General features: G+C 33.8%; 1 protein-coding gene across 1 annotated transcript; it reads left to right on the plus strand.

Annotated features, from left to right (window-relative positions):
* The first annotated feature begins 2053 nt into the window (after positions 1-2053).
* On the plus strand, positions 2054-20667 carry LOC145947033 (proto-oncogene tyrosine-protein kinase ROS-like). The gene is made up of 8 exons (XM_083056809.1): positions 2054-2331; positions 13059-13140; positions 13267-13926; positions 14161-15569; positions 15746-15847; positions 17331-17524; positions 19439-19909; positions 20197-20667. The coding sequence occupies exons 1-8, from the start codon at positions 2241-2243 to the stop codon at positions 20533-20535; spliced, it is 3348 nt and encodes a 1115-aa protein (XP_082912935.1). The 5' UTR covers positions 2054-2240; the 3' UTR covers positions 20536-20667.
* The last annotated feature ends 751 nt before the right edge of the window (positions 20668-21418 follow it).

Genomic DNA, 21418 nt, shown 5'->3' on the forward strand with positions numbered 1-21418 from the left:
GCATTAACAGTTTTAGTAAAACACATAACGTTTGTAACGTTTTTAACATAACAATTTTCTCTTCTTGTAGATATTTTTATACTCGATCGGCTTTCATACGATTCTCGACTATGACCAATGTTCCATGTAATCTTCACAATGATTTAGATACCACTAATCGAATTGATGTTCTCCCCTCCATGTATCTCGATAAATTTTGAGTTTTCTCTTACTTGATAATACTATTTCAAGATCGATTATAATGATTTATATAATCAAGCTATAAAACTATATAGTATATGTTCTTCGATTATACCCAATGTACAATGTAACGAGTGTAGTATATTCGATTGTATCAAAAACAATAATATAAGCGTAATTAAATTTCGCAATTTTTCAAAATTTTCAAATAGAAAAGCGATCAAATGAAAAATAATATATATTATTATTTTACAACATATTACTATTCTAATATTTTTAATATATTATTATTTGAAAATTAACTAACAAATCACCGCACTATTAATATTTTTTGACAGAAATCAGCTATTTAAGACGTTTATTTGCTAATTAAATATTTATAATAATAATATATGTTAAAGAATTAAAAATAATATATTTAAAATAATATTTTATAATACTTTAAACTCGATTAATATTTTTGACAATTATCAGCTAATTTCTGTGAAAAAAATATTAATCCAGGATAAGGTATTATAACATTTTATTTACAACATATCACTATTTTAATTTTTTTAACATATTATTTTACAATATAATTAGCAAATTAACACTTAAAATTAACACTTGAAAAAAACAGCTATTTGATGCGTTCATTTGCTAATTAAATTTTCATATTAATATATTACATAAGTAAAAGTAATGTTTTAATTAATATGTTACAATATTTTAAACTGGATTAATATTTTTGACAGTTATAAATTGATTTCTGTAAAAAAAGTATTATTCGCGGATAAGATATTATAACATATTATTTTACAACATATTACTATCTTAATATTCTTAATATATTATTATTTTAACATTTAATTAACAAACTAACGTTTCATTAATATTTTTTGACAGAAATCAGCTATTTAAGACGTTTATACGGATTTAATGAACATATCAACGACGCACGAAAATCCAATACCTTAATTATTGATTGTATTGCATAAAAGTATTCAAATGGGATCTGCATTTAAGAACCTACGTTAATCTCTTTAATCATTATTTTAATACGATGTTTGAATTCGCTTGTTCGATAGCAGAACAAAAAATTTATTGCAATAAAGTAAGCTAGAAATTTTTGATTATAATGAATTAAATGTATATGTCAAGATCTTTTCTTATTTCAAACCGGATCTTACTTTAAAAATGCGCCTCATATAGGATATACATATACGTATATATATAGAATATAATTATTCGTGAAAACTGTTGGAAGAAACACTGTGAGTATCATCGATCAAGCAGAGAGAAATGAATCATAAACAGAGCGCAGCAAATAAAGCATGATCAGATCGGTCTAGTCTGGGGAGTCAGTTACGATTGCGATTGCCATGAAAAAGGACAATGTTGCGCGTTATTTGTATATTGAAAATAATATACTGTCATATAAACATCACACATCAATATGCACAAATAGTGGATTCTAAAAGATGCATAGTATACAATATGCATAAAAATAGTAATCCTAATTTTTTATATTTTTAGTGAAACAAAAAATATCACAAATATCAACGTGGATAATATTTGATGCTTGTATAGAGGTGAAAGTGACAGAAAATCTATAATTCTATAATTTTCGTATTGCTTATAATTTGTTCGATTACCTTTTTATTGATTATCTTTTTACTAAATATTAAAAGAGGATTACAACAAAAATATATTATTATCTTCGATACAATCAAGTGAATACGTGTTGCTTCGTATTGTTATTGGTTCCCATCGAAAAATTATAAAAATTACTATTTACTAAAAATTCCTTCATATGATCTAAGATATATATATATATATATATATATATATATATATATTGTGATTGATTATAAAAAGATATATTAAAATGTAATATTGGAAGACAGTAACGCGATTCGCAAATTAGATTCTAAAGAATTCATCGAGCTCATAATAAAGTATCGAGTCGATTAGATCAAATCTGAATCATCCATAGAATAAAAAGAAAAACAATACTGGTGACTAAAAATTGAGCGCCAACATTCACCGAAGGAAGAGATTATTATGTTTAAGATGAGATTATGCGTTTTATTGAAAAGTTTAATGCTGGTGAAAGCAGCTATCGCGATTTTGACAAAGAATCATACCGTCACGGACAATCCATTTACGCAGGTAAGAAATTTTTTTTGCTTTATTAAAAAACAATTAACTGTTATTACAAGTAATTGTGCAGTTTATTTGAATAATTACAACGTGTAATATAATAATATTACTTACTGTATAATAAAATAAAACTATACAAAAAACTAAAAAGTATGATGCAATGAGAAAGGATGTATAAAGTTTGAAAATTATATTTTGTTTATAAAGGATGTATAATATAGTACAAAGTTAAACTTAATTAAGACGAAATATTAAAACTTGACTGCATTATGTTTGTGTTTCTATTGCTATTTTTAAGAATAATAATTATTAATATTAATGAGATTTTCTGTTAATTTACCACTATTTTGATACATATATACATATATATATGGCACTTGAATTGAGTTTTACGTGATTTTTCATCAATTTGTAAATAGATTTTATTTACTTTATTAAATATTTATAATTATTTAATGATATAATAAGACTTGTGACTTAATTTCTTTTTAGCTAAATTAATTCAAAGAGTCAGCGTCATTTTTTTGTCTCAAGGATAGTTACATTTGTGCTATATACATATAATGGAGTATCGACTATATTGGTATAATAAAATTCAAATTGTATCAATTAACTTTATAGGGCCAATAGTTAAATGAACAATATACGTAACAGCAATCTATTCCAATCTAACTTGTAAAAATTTATAGATGTATATATATATAACATTCATAGTATATCCATTTATATAGCCATATGAATATAGATATCCATTTAAACAGTTATATGTAGAATATGCACATATTCTTATATCGTGGTAATGTCAATCGAAAGTTTATGGTATCCTGTTTTCCAGAATTTGTTCGCGTTAAAAGATATAACCATAATCAAAAAGAATTTCGACAAGATTTTAAGTACAAAAATTTATATAATTTCTATAATCACACAAACACATTTAAAAGAGAATATTTAAACATTTTGATTCTTGAAATACAAATATTATTATTGTAAGCGCAGATGAACGGCAGTAAAGAAATTGTTCTAAATCCCTCAGTGTAAAATAAGATAGAATATATTTGGCTCAAGATACAATATAATTTGGCAATGTCAACGGTATTAAATTCGAGCGAGGACTGTCCTTTCCGACAGTTAATCGGCTGTATTTATTTCTTTCGCTTAGATAGTTCTCGACTTTTCGGTTATTGCTTTGTCTTACGACCTCGTCAAGGTAATCGGAGATATTGTTTTTACTTGGCTGTCTCACGAAACAATCCGAGTCGACTTACACTGTTTTGTTTGCGTCCATATAATAATACCGAGTTTGTCTCGAGTAAATATAACGTCGAGACAAATACTTTTATTATCGATTCGCAATATCTAAGATAAATTATTCACGCGATACAATATTATAATTTAAAATAATTCCGATCCTACATTCGGCCGTTCTGACAATTAAATCTGTCCTCAGATTTCGTCATGATTATTATCGATTCGCAATATCTAAGATAAATTATTCACGCGATACAATATTATAATTTAAAATAATTCCGATCCTACATTCGGCCGTTCTGACAATTAAATCTGTCCTGAGATTTTGTCATGATTATTATCGTCATCGCAAGAATCGTCGTTTTCTAGCCATGGTTTTATGTGATCGGCGGCTGTTGAAGTTTCGATCGGTCCTTCGTGGTCGCCGATTTTTCTAACGACATATCTATCGTTGCGCAAAATTTTAACTATTTGATATGGTCCTAAAAATTTAGCGGCGCATTTTAAACCTGGTCCGGCCTGTGTTCTCTTAATAGCTACCAAATCGTCCTCGCGATACTGCTTCGCTTTTTTACGGCGCTTATTATAATTTCGCCTATTCTCGTCTTGTGTGCGCATTATACATTCTCGCGTCTGCTCTCTTAACTCATCTCGACCAATACTGAACATCGCTTCCATTTCCTCTTCAATTAATTCTCTCAATTGCGGATTATCTCTCAGCCTCATATGCGTACCGAACATTACTTGAAATGGAGTTTTATCCGTGCTTCGACTCGATATCGCGTTTAAATATTGCTGAGTTTGACTCAAATATTTGTACCATTCGTCTGGTTTAGAAGCGGTCAATTTTGTCAATACCGGTATCAATGTTCGATTTATTCTTTCTACTTGCCCGTTCGCCCGAGGAACGCCTGTCGTAATTAATACGTGTTCGATATTTTTCTTTTCGACAGTACTCATGAAATTCATTCGAAGTGAAGGCCGTTCCTCGATCCGAAATGATTCTTCTCGGGTTTCCGAAATTAACCGCCAATTTATCAAGCTTATCTATTACTTCCGCTGTATTAGTCGATCGCGTTCCGAAAAGCCATACGAATTTAGAGAATGCATCTACGACAACGAAAATGTGATGATATCTTTTTTTCGTCGAAGGAAGCGGTCCTAGGTGGTCGATATGATGTCTCAAGAGGTACATGACCTTTAGATATCGGATTTAGGTACCCATCTAATTTACCTGTCTTTTTGTTTGCTAAAATACAATTTACGCAATTCCGAATTATAGTTTCGACGATTTTACGCATGTTTGGGAACCAATAATTTTGCTTAATTAACGCTTCGGTTTTTTCAACCGCAAAGTGACCGTTTTCATGCGCGTGACGAGCTACCTGCGCTTGTAAACATTTCGGGACAATTACTTGTAGGTCGCCCTCTTTATACAACAGTCCGCTTCTCACTACATAACCGTCTCTCTCTCCTTTATTAGCTAATGTATAAATATCTCGCAAATTTACGTCCTCTCGCTGGGCCCTCCGAATTCTCGCAACCATACTCTCTTCTGATTCACTTATTAACATACTATGAGGTAACGGGTTTCGACTCAAGGTATCCACGTGAATCATATTCTTACCCGGACGATGTACAATAGTGTAACTGAATTCTTCTAATAGTAAAGCCCATCTAGCGACGCGAACGCACAGATCTTTTTTGTTCATTGTTAACGCAAATGCTTGACAATCTGTCACAATTTTAAAATTAATCCCCAACAAATAGACTCTAAATTTTCGCAGAGCCTTTATTATTGCTAGAGTTTCTAACTCGTAACTTGTATATTTCGCCTCGGCGTCCGTAGTTTTTCCGCTCGCGTAGTATATCGGGTGTAAAGCACCATCGTTATCGCACTTCTGGAACAATATAGCGCCGAAACCGTACATCGATGCGTCGGTGTGTAATTCTGTTTCCGCTTTTAGCTTATACAATCTTAACAGCGGTTTTTCGCTCAATATAAATTTCAATTTATCAAAGGCTTCTTTTTCTTTCGCGCCGAACTCAAATTTCACATTCATTTTTAACAAATTGCTCAAAGGTCTGGCTATTAGCGCATAATTTTTAATAAATTTCCGGAAGTATCCGGTCAGTCCCAAAAAACTCTGTACTTGTTTTATCGTTTTCGGCTGCGGGAATCTCATCACGGCTTCCGTCTTATGTTCGGTTGGGCGCGTCGAACCATTTTCAATAATTAGGCCCAAAAACTCAACTCTAGTTTGCAAAAATTTACATTTCCCCCAATTGATATCTAACCCGAATTTCTCAGCAACGCACAAAACCTTCTCAAGGCCCGACAGCGCGACTTCAAAATTCGCAGACGGGACAATTATGTCATCCACGTAGGTTAAAACCACGCCGTCCCTAATCAGTTCTCGAAAGATCTGGTTTATGAATCTCTGGAATACTGCCGGAGAATTGCATAAACCGAAAGGCGCGTAGAGAAACTCGTATTGTCCATCCGGAACTACGAAGGAGGTGTACTTCCTACTCTCTTTTTCTACCGGCACGTGAAAGAATCCGTTTCTTAAATCGATTGTACTGTATACCGACGCCCCCTGCAACGCATCTAATTGATCAACAATTAATGGGAGTGGGTATCGATCTTTAATTATTTTTTTATTCAATTGCCGATAATCGACACACAATCTCGTTTCTCCCGTTTTTTTTTTGTACTAGGACTACTGGACTCGCGTAGTCTGAAAGCGAAGGTTGAATAATACCCGCGGTCAACCATTCGCTTACATGTGCGCTAACTTTTTCCTTCTCCGACGGAGACAAACGCCTCGGCCTTTGATAAACCGGTTCATCGTCGCGAAGTACAATAGTCATTTTATATTCGGTCTCGCATTTTTGGGTGGGATTATATTTATTAATTATGTCACTTACATTATTTTTATGCTCGCTCGTCAAATGAGATAAATCGACATCGCTAGACTCGCTCGTTAATTCGATTTTAAAAATTTCAGGGAGTCTGTTCGCCGCTCGGATCTCCGCACTAGGTTTTCGCACCGTAATTTTCCCTTCTTCGACATATAAATTAATTTTGTTTATTAAATCGGTTCCTAAAATCAAGTCATATTGCAGCAATTCGTTCGGCACTACCGATAGGCTTGTTAAGAAATAGTCGTCATCAATTTTAATTTCAATGTCGAATTTTCCCTTAGTTTTAAAGTTCTGTGCGCCTATACCGCGAAACACAATTTCTTGATGGGTCAAATTCGGTGACCCTATATTTAAATATTGATCCTCGCGAATTAGTGACAAATCGCTGCCGTATCAATTAACGCGACTAAATTCTCGTTATCAATTTTACGTCTTTAAGATATTTACGCTCCGTTTTCGCGATATCACACGCACTTTTAACTTCATTAATTTTGACTTTCTTTTTCTCGCAATTCGCCGCAATATGACCAAATTCTTTACATTCGAAACATCGTGTACCTTTTGCTTTAGAAGGACAGTTCGCTGCACGATGTCCCTGCGCCCCGCAATTATGGCACCGCATCACACTCTTTGTCGCCACTGAGTCCTCTCTCTCGGCACGTCCCTGGGCGCGCCGCTCTCCCGTGCTTCCTCGGGCTCCCGGCTGCTCTCTCCCTCGCAGCGACACTCTCTCGAACGCCTCAAGTAACGCCCTCCTCGTTCGCAGCCGTTGCACTCGTGCCTGGTCTCGTAATACTGGATCCGGAATTCCCTCAATAACATATTCGACCATTTCGTCTTCCTCAATTTTAATTCGGTTTCCGAGAATTACTTTCTGATGCAAGTATTCGTTGAACGTCTCATCCCTTCGCCAGACACGCTGCTCGAACTGCTTCCTCATATGCACTCTTCCCGGCTCGTGGAAGAACATATTCTTCAACTCGAGTAACAGCTCGTCAACAGCGATCTCGGTGTACGTCGAATTGGAATGAAACCATTCTTGCGCCTTGCTTTTCAGGCGTGCTCCGATCAAAATTCTCGTTAGATCGTCTGTCAGATTATATGCACTTCTCAGGGATCCCACACGCTTCACCCAGGACTCAAACGTGCTGCCGTCGCCCTCGAAATATCCTAATAGACCCGCAATGGCATTGATGTTGGTTGCGCTTGATTCATGGGAGGTCGTCGGACTCCTTGCTATTGTTTCATTTCTCGACTCGCCTCCGTCAATATTTGCATTTTGGGTGCGTCTTAATAAATCATTCTCTCGCCGCATTAACTGCAGCTCGCGCTCCATCAATTGCTTATCTCTCCGACACAACTCCATTTCTCGTCGCAGATATTCGACCTCAGTGTCGATCACGCTCGGTTCGTCTACTTCCTCGTTACTCTCCTCCTCACTCGGCACCCGCGACATCCATCCTCCCGCTGGATCTCTCTCAAAAAGTCTGGCTATTAATTCATTTTTCGCGCCAGTAGTCGCCAGGCCCTTCTCTCGCAGTATCGCTTTAAGTTCATTGACGGTGAAATTGTTTGCGTCTTTCTCAGTGCTTGCCATTCTCTCTCGTCAACCAATTTTCACAACAATCGCGAAAAATCAATACTTGTGGAACAATTATCTATTATCGATTTCGCGTCGCAGCCGTTCACTGCCCTTCGCAGCGTCAACTCACGTCAGATCCCGGCTGAGCCCCCAAAATTGTAAGCGCAGATGAACGGCAGTAAAGAAATTGTTCTAAATCCCTCAGTGTAAAATAAGATAGAATATATTTGGCTCAAGATACAATATAATTTGGCAATGTCAACGGTATTAAATTCGAGCGAGGACTGTCCTTTCCGACAGTTAATCGGCTGTATTTATTTCTTTCGCTTAGACTTCTAGATAGTTCTCGACTTTTCGGTTATTGCTTTGTCTTACGACCTCGTCAAGGTAATCGGAGATATTGTTTTTACTTGGCTGTCTCACGAAACAATCCGAGTCGACTTACACTGTTTTGTTTGCGTCCATATAATAATACCAAGTTTGTCTCGAGTAAATATAACGGTCGAGACAAATACTTTTATTATCGATTCGCAATATCTAAGATAAATTATTCACGCGATACAATATTATAATTTAAAATAATTCCGATCCTACATTCGGCCGTTCTGACAATTAAATCTGTCCTCAGATTTCGTCATGATTATTATCGATTCGCAATATCTAAGATAAATTATTCACGCGATACAATATTATAATTTAAAATAATTCCGATCCTACATTATTAAAATTTTAATCATAACGGACGGATTATTAAAAAGTAAACACGCTTACTTTAAATTGTTAACTAACAATCGCAAAAAAACTAAATCATTAGCTATAATTATCAGCAAAATCGCGTCAGGAATCGAAGAGAGTAACATTTTCATATATCATTTATTATAAAAGAAACAATTATGAATTCTTATTAAATAATCCTTATTCTGCCTATTCTGCGTGAGTTTTTTTTTTTAAATAAGAATCATGTTTGATATTTCGCAAGAAAATATGTTGAATAATAAGAGTAAATATTTTAGAAATGAAATTACATAATATTTAACACATTATAAATGAGGAATGGAATTATAAATAAAAATATCTAGCTAATATTATTACAAATCAAAAAATTTTTTGCTCCTTTTAGTTGTTACGTCCGGCGGACTTCACGATTCTTCTCTTTCCCACGACCAAGGCGAAGTTTGTTGTTAGGTAAATAAAAAAGGAAGAAAAAAGATAATAATAATCTAAGCGGCACGTATATAATAAAACGAAAACGTGCCCAGCGAAACGGACAGCTGCAGATATCGTGAGCGACCGATAAATATTACAAAATCGGTAAATAAAAGAGACCAGGCGGAAAGATGCCGAAAGCGGATTCTTGCCGACACCCTCGCGAATAATAAGTTAAAATCACATATCGGCAAAACATAAAGACGGCGAGAGCGGGCCGAAAGCGAGCCCACCTTTGAGGGGAAAACTAGAACAACGAATTGATAAAATTAAACGTGCCAAGCGAAGCGGCACCGCAGCGGAAACTCTCGCGAGAAACCGACAAACATTGTAAATCGGGAAAACACAACGACGGCGAGAACGCGCCGAAAGCAAATCCTTCCCTAGTAAAATTAGGGGAAAACAAATAATGAAAACGAAAGTGTGCAAAATAAGATAGCACACCTGCGGGTATTCTCGCGAGAAAGCGGCGAAAAATATAAAGATTAAAAAGATGCCACACGCATCGCCTCTCAGCAAACAAGCTCTAAGCCGCACGTGAGGGCAATAAAGCGAGAACCCGCCGATAAAAGCGGCACTAACAAACGACAAATATCGCGATATAGGAAAAACTAACAACAAACACCGCCGCCGATATCGAAATCTCGAGACATCCCCGTTTTTGGGAAAGCGAGCTCCGATTCGCAGACGCCTGCACTAAACTTTTGATTCGTCGATCCTTGCAACGCTCCCCATAGAAAGGGAAAGTAAAAATATTAAAAACGCGATTATGAACTTCTATTCGCAGGATTTTGTCAAAAGGCGGAACGGAGGGCGTGAATCAAAAACCGGGATATAAACGCGAACTTCTCTGCGGAGCGTCACTTATCGTTCTTCGTCGAACATCCACAGTTTCCTTGCGTTTTCACCGCAACACTTAGTGCGCGAAAGAATTCTCAGTGCGAATTCTCAGTGTGAAATCAGCGTGAACACTCAGTGAGAAACTCTGTGAACTTCTGGCATAGCAACAATTGGATATACCAGCCAGACCTAACGGCCCACTGATCCTACAACGAGCCGATCTTGAACCAAACATCTTATCGACGCACGCCATAAGTAGTAAGTCCCTTTATATGCATATACAATCTCACTCTACTAGAAAGAGTTCTTGAATAAATTAACTTCATTTATTCAAAGCTGTTACTTAATATTCGAAGAAGTTCGTATTAATTATTCCTGAACCCTTCCTTCCCCCGCTGAAGGCTTCCTGCATAATTGCAGCGCGAGCCCTGGTTTCACGGTTTCCTGCATAATTACAGTGCAAGCCCTGGTTTCACGGTTTCCTGTATAGCTGCAGCGCAAGCCGCGACCTTCCCTTGTATCCGTCGGGTTTCCTGCATAACTGCAGTGAGAGCCCTCGCAAAGTTCCCTCACCCTAAACAAAATTGCAAAGATGCAAATTTCTTCGGAATAAATATTAAAATTTCACTTCTTAAATAAATATTGAATTCAAGGACTCTTTCTCGAAGAACAGCTCTCTTATATCGCTGTTGTTAGTGGAGACTACGCGCCATTCCCAACGGGTCATAAAGCGGTCCCGAAATCGTCGCAATCGTCGTCTAAGGCGAGAATTGGCTCGGGCTACGGCGGACTTATTTTCTACAACCGACGACCATAAATTACTCCGCGAAAAACTCGAAATATTAACTAGAGAACACATTGACACTATTAATAGTTACGCCAAAGAAAAAAATTGTAATACACCTAATCGCGACCCACCTCATTACTCTCCGATTTCATCCCCTGAATACGCAGGAACCCCGCGAATTCCTTCTCCCTCTCCCTTCGAACCCACCGAACAGGAGCGAACTCCTCCCTTCCTTCTCGCTGATTCACCTGAATCACCTCCCGAATCTCAGCGGAACCATTCTCCTCCACCTCCCCTCTCTCCCGCACGCCCAGATTCACCTCGATCTCCGTCCCCGGTTCCCTCCATTATTACCCTTGGGGACTCACCTCCCTCTTCCCCAACGCCCTCCGAAAACCGGGAACTACCGGAAGATTTTGAGACGATAAATCTCAGCGATGACGGTTCGGAAGAACTAGAATCGCACGCCGAGCTCACCTACGACCAATTCAGAGCTTGGTTAATTAATCAATTCCCGGGGATAAGGGAAGTCCCGGAAGGAACCTTTACAATCGGTCCGGGGCCAGTAGAACATGAGGCCTTGCGTCAACATCTAATCGACGTAAATCCTGAAGAGATTATCCCTTGGTATGTTCCTGAGCGTAGATATCCATTGGCCGTCCCAGCGCAAGTCTTATTAAGATCCTATCCTCCCTCCACCATCCAGATTCGTGAACTCCCATGACACATACGCACACATGTATACATATTTATTATTTGTTACCTAACTATTAAAATGAAAAATTATTGTAATAACCAATCGGGACCATAATATATTTAAACAATAAACTCTCCCCCCTTTATGTCCTGATTGACGTCCTCCGTACTTATGTAACACCCGCGAAACACACACACACACCTTTTTATAGATTAAATCCTGCGCGCGAGGTAATTGTTATTTATGTATCCGTTTCTTCACCGTTTTTATTTATATAAATAAAACTTAATTTTATTATGAACTCGTGTTTAATTAATTGATTAACCCGCTCTCATTACATCCGTCCAGAGATCGCACTAAGGTCCCATCCCGCGCAAAAGAGATTAAATTCTCTTGCCGAAAAGGGACCACCGAGCGAACGCCCTTTAAATAGCGTAAGAGCGACCCTCGCGGTCGTTGACCTATTTGGGGCCTAAACACGTTCGTTCGGCTCGAACAAAACGCACTACCTGGCGTTGTTCGATTTAAGTAGTTACGTCCTTCCTTTCGACTCTTCCTTCCTTGAGTCTGGACGTAACATAGTTATTTCGACATTTATGTTATTATTTAAGGTAATCTTGTTCATATATATTTCTATATATACTATTTTATTTATCATTAAAAATACAGTGGAATTTCTGGCTTAGCTGCATTACTAATTTTTGTTATATGTTATATTTTATTAAGGATATTTCAGAGACCGAAAACAACAATCACCTCATTTTACAAAATCTCCAGGCGGATCAGAATTTTTCTGATAGCGTAACTATAAAAAATAAAGTCGATGAAGTCGATGAAGTTACATTTGCAAATATGTCCATGAACCCAGAATCTATTAGTAAGATGCAATAAATATATAGAACAAATTAATAAAAAAATTAACAAATAATTTACAAGTTGCAAGTATAATGTAAATTCAAGAGAGAGTAAAAATTAAATTTAAAAAAATATCAAACCATTTTCTAATAGCAAAAATAATATAAAATTCATTCTGTCGAAAAGAGAGAAAAAATTTATACACTGTATGTAAAATAAAGCAAAATTTAGATAACACCATCAATTACATTATTATTCTTGTTTATTTTAAATCAGTCGAAAATAATGTACCTCTAATTTGTTAATAAATAGGAAATTTTAGAAAAGTGTTTAGCATTTTATTGGTAGTTTTTTTGATTATAACTTAGCAATTACTTTTCTAACACAAGTCTTGAAACACATACACACACAAATACACAAGGGTTTTATGTTATTTCATTATTTTAAAAACTTGCTATGTTAATTTTGTAATATATGTTTATTTTTCACTTTTTTCTTTATTTTTAATGCACGTTAAATTATTATTTTTTTTTTTTAATTTACCGGAATAATCAACTTAAACATATTAATATGTACCATTTTAAAATCTCTAGGAATAATTCCGAGCGAGCCAAGAGCATTCGTAGAGTTCAATGGATTTCTAAATGAGAAAATCAACATTTCTGTGACATTCAGGTGAAGAATCAAAGTTTTCAGTCTATATCCTTTTTTTCTCTAAAATTTAACATAGACATATACAATCAAAATATTAATTCTGTTAAAAAATTATTAAATATGAAAAGGCTAAAATTTATCTTACAGATGGAACCAACCTGAATTTGCAAACAAAGCGATACAAGGATATACAGTGCAATGTTGGTTCATCGAGAACCTAAAAAAGATTCAAATCTATGACGAGAAAACTATTTTAACTACAATGGAGTGCACAGAGTATAATCTAAAACCTGATACAACGTACTATTTTCGAGTACGAGCGCATACTAAAGCTGGTGCTGGTCCTTATACAGATTTAATGAACGTATCAACGACGCACGAAAATCCGATACCTCAATTATTGATTGCAGTGAATAATACTATTGCAATATGGGATCTGGATTCAAGAACCTACGGCAATCTCTTTACCCTTAATAGCAATGTTAATGCAATAGAAGTGGCTTATTCTGTAGCGGAACATAAAATTTATTGGATCCAGTTAATTTCTAATGTGCATGAGTATATACATGAGTTAATGATAGGGGATATGAATAAAAATAATATTACAAAAATAACTAGTTTAAAAAGAAATTCACGCAATCTTTGCATCGATTGGATTCGAAGAAATCTATATTGGATGGAATATGACAGCTCAACGAAATACATTATAAAGCTGGACTTAACAATGTGGCAAAATGGTATAGTCAAATATGATAAGATCTTGAGCAGAGAAAATCTTTTTTATTTCACTCTACAGCCGTCTAAGGGGTACGTTAACTTTTATTCACTAAAAAAATGAACACTTTTGTGTCCTTCAGTTAAGAATTTATATTATTTTCTAATTTTGCAGTAATAAGCTATGATTTTGTAAAAAAGATATAATGAATCATAAAATCATTAATTATCATAAAATTGTAAGAACTTAAGTTTATTATTTTTTTAACTTCACGTTTAAAATTACGTTTTATAATATAAATATATAATAATATATACATTTTCCAGATTTTTATATTGGATAGAAGATTTATCAGATTTGCAGTTTGTAATAATGAAATCGGATGTTGACGGAAGAAATGTGCAATCTTTTTTAATAACCGATTGTCCAACATCATATTATATAGTTTTGCATAAAATGAAGCTTGACATCACAAATACAGAGGAGCCCCTAATATTCTGGATACAAAACAATGAATTAATTGTGGCGAACATTAAAATAAATAAATGCAATTCGATTTCAACTGCTGAAATGGGCGCACATTTTTGGCCAGATTTTATAACTGATAAAACAAACATTTATTTACGTGGACATTATGTAAATACATCAGATTTTAATCTTTTTATTTTAAAAAAGAAGTATGCACTTGTCGACAGTGAAAAAAACGCATCTAAACACGTGCAAATAATAAACAGCACGGATTACTTTAATCCCCTAATATCGTTTGGTAAATCATCCTCCTTACAACCATATCCTCGGACGGAATGCCTTACGCCTGATGAAAAGAATTATAATATTACAATAGTAAAAATAACAGCACACAGTATTGTTTTGAACTTTACAAAACCAAATCGCAAGCACAAATGCAAAAACAACATACCAACTCCTAAATATATCATCTACGTAAGCTGTTTGAATAATAACCTTAATAACGAGTTCGATGAATTCTATATGCAGACATACGAGCGGCATTATAAAATTCAGAATTTAACACCGTTTACAAAATACAAGCTGAAGCTAGCTGTGAGCAATTTTTACTCTGATCAATTATCGACGGACCTGCAATTCAGCTCGGAAGTAATATTGAAAACTAACGTGAGCAAGCTCAATGCACCGGAAAATGTAACGGTTCAGGTTCTGACGCCGACTATAGCGGCAGTTTATTGGATTCCACCCACGAAACTAAATTGTACGACAGTAACTTATAAAGTTTATTGGGAATCAATTAACTCGGTGAAAAGCACGCAACCGATAGAAGAACCATTTATTAATAATAAAGTAGACAACCAACATTTTACAATAATCCAACCGTTGCTACCAGAACAGAAATACTTAGTATATGTACGTGTGTATCCAGCCAACTATACCAATCTCTATAATGACAGTTTGAGCAAAACCGTGTACACATACTCGGAACCGAACAATATAACTTTGAACGAAGTTAGCATAAACAATATGAATATTTCGTGGATTCCTAGCGTTAATCTGACGATACATTACATACTGGAATACAAAAGTGATGCGATGCAAAAGTGGCAAATCGCAGATAATTTTGAGACGAATAATAAGACAGTAACGTATTATATAGAAAACTTGCTACCGGCAACTTTATACAAGTTTCGTTTGATACTGACATATCCTGAGTACGAGAACTTTACGTGGCCATCTGATGAAAGATTTATTTTTCGAACACTTGGTAAGCAAATATGATAATATGTAGATATTTTAATATGATCTGTTTATTTGACATACATATAAATGTATTACAGAATTTTAAGAATGAAATATTTTTAATGATAAAATTATAAGAAAAAATTATAGAAATATTCAAATAAGACAAAAAAATTAAAACTATATTTTTATGTAACAAAGGTGATGAATCAAGAATTCGAACTACCCAATATAATCTAACATTGATGTTAAGCCTTGCTGCTACCGTTATTGTAATCTGCATCTGCTACTTTATTTATTGTTGTAAGTATATTTGATACAATTTTTTTAATTACAAATTATGATTAATGTAGTAAGTAGAGAGATTTTCTAAAAAAAAGTTAACTTACTTGTTAAAAGAGTAATATTTAAAATTAGCAATATTATTTAAATATAAAATAAATAATAAATAAATAAATGTGATCTGATGTTCTAGATGTCGGCAATAGAGCCAAGCGCGAAAATTAATTTCTAATTTTTCGGAACAGTATCTCTTGGTTTGAGATCACTGAGTTCCATTTGATTAATTATCAATCAACCTCGTACTTACAATGGAAAAATAGGCGAGAAAAATTATTTTTTTATTTACAAAACGTTATTTACAAAAACATCTAATTTAGAAGGCAAATGAAAAATATAGAATCGAAGGGGTCTGAATAGCTTAGTGGTAAGAGCAGTCGCCCGGAAAGCGAAAGACGCGGGTTCAATTCCCGCTTCAGCGACTTTTCGGACCTATATTTTTCTCGCCTATTTTTCCATTGTAAGTACGAGGTTGATTGATAATTAATCAAATGGAACTCAGTGATCTCAAACCAAGAGATACTGTTCCGAAAAATTAGAAATTAATTTTCGCGCTTGGCTCTATTGCCGACATCTAGAACATCAGATCACATTTATTTATTTATTATTTATTAATATTGAGAGCCGATTAAATAAAAAATATATTTTCTTAAGTTTACGCCTGGGCCTAATCATGGCGTTATTTACAAAAACATCTAATTTAGAAGGCAAATGAAAAATATAGAATCGAAGGGGTCTGAATAGCTTAGTGGTAAGAGCAGTCGCCCGGAAAGCGAAAGACGCGGGTTCAATTCCCGCTTCAGCGACTTTTCGGACCTATATTTTTCTCGCCTATTTTTCCATTGTAAGTACGAGGTTGATTGATAATTAATCAAATGGAACTCAGTGATCTCAAACCAAGAGATACTGTTCCGAAAAATTAGAAATTAATTTTCGCGCTTGGCTCTATTGCCGACATCTAGAACATCAGACCACATTTATTTATTTATTATTTATTAATATTGAGAGCCGATTAAATAAAAAATATATTTTCTTAAGTTTACGCCTGGGCCTAATCATGGCGTTATTTACAAAAACATCTAATTTAGAAGGCAAATGAAAAATATAGAATCGAAGGGGTCTGAATAGCTTAGTGGTAAGAGCAGTCGCCCGGAAAGCGAAAGACGCGGGTTCAATTCCCGCTTCAGCGACTTTTCGGACCTATATTTTTCTCGCCTATTTTTCCATTGTAAGTACGAGGTTGATTGATAATTAATCAAATGGAACTCAGTGATCTCAAACCAAGAGATACTGTTCCGAAAAATTAGAAATTAATTTTCGCGCTTGGCTCTATTGCCGACATCTAGAACATCAGATCACATTTATTTATTTATTATTTATTAATATTGAGAGCCGATTAAATAAAAAATATATTTTCTTATTTAAATATATTATAACTTTATAATAGTATACCGACAACGCAAAGAAGGTAACGAGCAAGTTTTGACTAGGATTCTACATGAGGTACGTATGGGAAACGTTCAGCATAATGCGCTATACAGTCCTGCGTTGCAATATAATCCAAATAAATTTATGATGACTAAAATCAAACGTGAGCAAATCACACTAACGAAACTCCTTGGTAGCGGCGCATTTGGAATGGTAAATTTTTCGTAACGTCATATTTTAAGTCATTAATGTTTAGATGTAGAAATAAGAAATACACATGTCTTAGTAAATGTTACACCGAAAAAATTGTTTTTTTTGATATGCATTAATAAGTCCTCTTAATAGATATTATTAATGAATAAGAATATTTCCATCTTTTAAATTGAGAATACATTCTTATTATTTTTGCAACTTTAGCGCCGCAATAAATAAATTAATAATAAATTTAATATAAAAATTAGTAAAATAAAATTATTTAAATTTATAATAAATTTATAAGTTTACAATTAATATTAAAAATAATAACATAATAAGCAAAAATGTGTATTTAACTATGTCAAACACATAAAACATATATTCAATTATATGTGTAACATTTAAATATACATGTAATAAGTAACAAATGTCCATTTGTAAGACTGTTTTTTGTTATATCGATTAATAATTTTAATAATACACGAATAAAATAACATCTCATCAAGTATATATGTATTCTTGCATGTTAAGAATATCTCTTTAGATAATTTTTCTCCTAAATTAAGAGGATCTTTTTGGCGCCTATTTTATTGAAAAACATTATAAAGATAAGTGGCATATACTTAAGATAAGAATACAATTTTTTCGGATATATAAATCAACTTTTTAATAGAAATAGTAATACATTAATTTTTATGAGATATACATATGCACTTTATTTTTTATCATTAATTATTTAAAATAAAACGAAATATATCCCAAGTAGCAAAGTGACGTCAGAAGACGACATTAGTTGCTTTCCATTTACATCAAAACTCAGATAATTCTCACTTGTGACGTCATAACTCAGTTGAATGCACGTTCCTTTTGAAGCTGAGAAAGTGAGATTCAACTGAGTTTCTGCACACGATCGAGACCGTGTGCTCTAGTGAGTTTAATAGACTCACATTAAAAGTAAGGTTATGAACCTGTATTATTGTGGCGGGACGTCGTTATGCTTTAAAAACTCACGATTGCTCACGATACAATTTACAATGCTAGATTTAAGATTATTGAGAATAGTTTCTCACTTGCGCGTTCCTTTTACTCACTGAATCAATGACGTCATATCTGAGTATAAAATACTCACATAACTGAGTGACTCAGTATCACTTGAGTGTAAAAGAAAAGCAACTATTATGACGTCTACTTTTAGTCATTTTTGGTCCATGACGTCAGTGACTAATAATGGACGTTTATAAGACGTTATATTTTAGATCAACTAGACATTATTTTGAAGACGTCTTAAGACGTCTTAAATTCGTCCAAATTTAGTTCTTTCATTTATCGCTATGCGACGCGCGATGCACTATCTATCTTGTATTTAAGTTTTAGTCATGGAATTATATATATATAAAGCTGGCAAACAACTGCTATTAAAATTAAAAGTATCATATAAGTACCAAGTACCTCTAACTATAAGGTACACTTAGCAACTGAAGAATGCCTTTTTAACAAATAAATTTACGTATGCGCGTAAATTTATTTGTTAAGGCTTTCTTCTGTTGTCAAATATACTTTAAACTTTTATATTCTAATTATCTAATTTATCGAATATGTAATATATTTATCGAATGATTTATTCTTACTGGGCTAAAACTGATCCCATGAATTAATTGTTAAAATATCGAACTTTTGTCAATTTTAAGTATTATATTCGTCATATTATGTCGTCAATAAGAAGTCAGAAAATGATGTCTTGTGGATGTGACATATCGGTGTCATTTTCGGGTCTTATAAGACCTAATTAAAACGTCTAATCGGTCTTTTTGTGACCAAAATTTACCGTCATTCTGACGTCATTTTGCTACTTGGGATATGTATAATGTTATAAGAAATTAAATTATCTTTTCTTTTTTAATAAAAGTTACATTAATTTTCATGATTTCGCAGGTGTACCAAGGGAATGTCAAGGATTTAGACGAACCGGGATCAGAGACATCCGTTGCCATAAAAATGTTAGAAAAGTGTGCTTCTGTCGAAGAAAAAAAGAAATTTTTGCAAGAGGCTAAGCTTATGAATCATTTGAGACACGAACATGTGTTAAGATTACTAGCTGTCTGCTTAGACGAGGATTCTCCATTACTCGTGTTGGAATTAATGGAAACTGATCTGCAAAAATATTTGAGAGAGTGTCGAATATTACAACCTTCTGATTTACACGCTTTGCGTCTTCAAGATTTGCTCGCTATGTGCGAAGATGTTGCGCGAGGCTGTTGCTATTTAGAAGAGCTGCGCTTTGTGCATAGAGATCTCGCGTGCCGAAATTGTTTAGTGTCTGCGAGAGATCGTGATAATCGTATCGTCAAAATCGGTGATTTTGGACTTGCTAGAGATATTTGCAGGGATGACTATTACCGCAAGGTAGATATAATTAATTAAAAAAGATGAAACTTTTTGAAAGTGTTTTTCTATTGTAGCGTCTTTATATTATTATATTATATCTTTAAGTCAAATAGAATTTAAGAAAAATGAAGACCATGTATATATTTTTATATATATTTCTCCAATATATATGTATATAATGTATAATGCAAAATATTAGTAAACAAAATGTATAATGCAAAATATTAGTTTTTTGCTTAAGAATACTTATTGCAAAAATGGATAATTAGAATAGGAGATTTATCTTTGTTAAAATTTTATTTTAGGAAGGAGAAGGTCTGCTTCCTGTTCGCTGGATGGCACCGGAATCCCTAGTGAACGGAATATTTACTTCTCAGAGCGATGTTTGGTCATTCGGAGTACTAATGTGGGAGATTACATCATTGGGTGAGCAACCTTACTCTACAAAATCTAATCTCGAAGTGATGAATTACGTACGCGAGGGAGGCAGGTTGCAGATGTCTCTCGATTGTCCATTCTTGTTATATCTATTGATGCAGCGTTGCTGGGGTGTAGCGAATGCCAGACCAAATTTTAAAATTTGTCTGAACAATATTATAGATCTAAGAAGCGACATAAAAGACGCAAAATTGCATCCAATATGAATATTATTTAGCCGGCACAATTAATTAATTATTTGAACATGTGTATATTAAAGAGAAACGAATTTTTGCACATTTATTTGAAATATTTGAAAATATGTCTGTATTAGACATCTCTATATATGTTTGTAAGTAAATTGGTCATTGTCATTTTATAATCTTATTTTTCAAAGAAACGTAATAAACTATATGTTTACTAGATGTTTTATAACTTGATCGAATGCAGATGCATCGTGATCTATTCAAAAGGAAATCTTAATATGTAAGAGTGAAAGAGATAGTATTTTGCGATTCGTTGATTAGCTTTAAAGAATTTATCGAATGATATACGAAAAACATTTAATATTGGACATTAATATTTTAATTATTGTATTCAGTATCATAGCGCGAAAATTACGAGTGCTCTTTAATTATATAAAGGCTAGTCAATGTTTTATTAGAAAGTGGGAGAATTGTTGCCTTGCTTCGTAAATTCGCCAGTGACCTACAATAGGTGTTATCTCAGAGAGGATATAAATGACTCTTTGAAAAATGGTTCTAATTTATTGCATTATGGCATTGCATGTTTAACTAAAAGTACTAACGAATAATCACGTACTTCTCGTAGGATTTAGGATATATTGCAGTTCTGTTCAGTTTCCAGAAAAAGTACTCTACTATATATGGTTGTAAGTTTCACTCCAGTAAAAGATTTCTTTATTTTAAAAAATTAAATATTTTTACATATGTTAATTTACATGTATAACTGTAAAACTATAAACAAAAAATTTGATGTTAAAAAAATTTACTTAAATAATTTAAACTGCATAATCAAAGAGCTTGACATTATATAAGCTTGATATTAAAAGCTGAGATATAAAAAAGATGTATAAAGTTTGTTAATATT

Source organism: Prenolepis imparis, unplaced genomic scaffold (genome assembly GCF_030444845.1).
Source record: "Prenolepis imparis isolate NDT839.2.m4 unplaced genomic scaffold, iyPreImpa1.0 SCAF_38, whole genome shotgun sequence".
In the NCBI taxonomy this organism is placed as follows: Eukaryota; Metazoa; Arthropoda; class Insecta; order Hymenoptera; family Formicidae; genus Prenolepis; species Prenolepis imparis.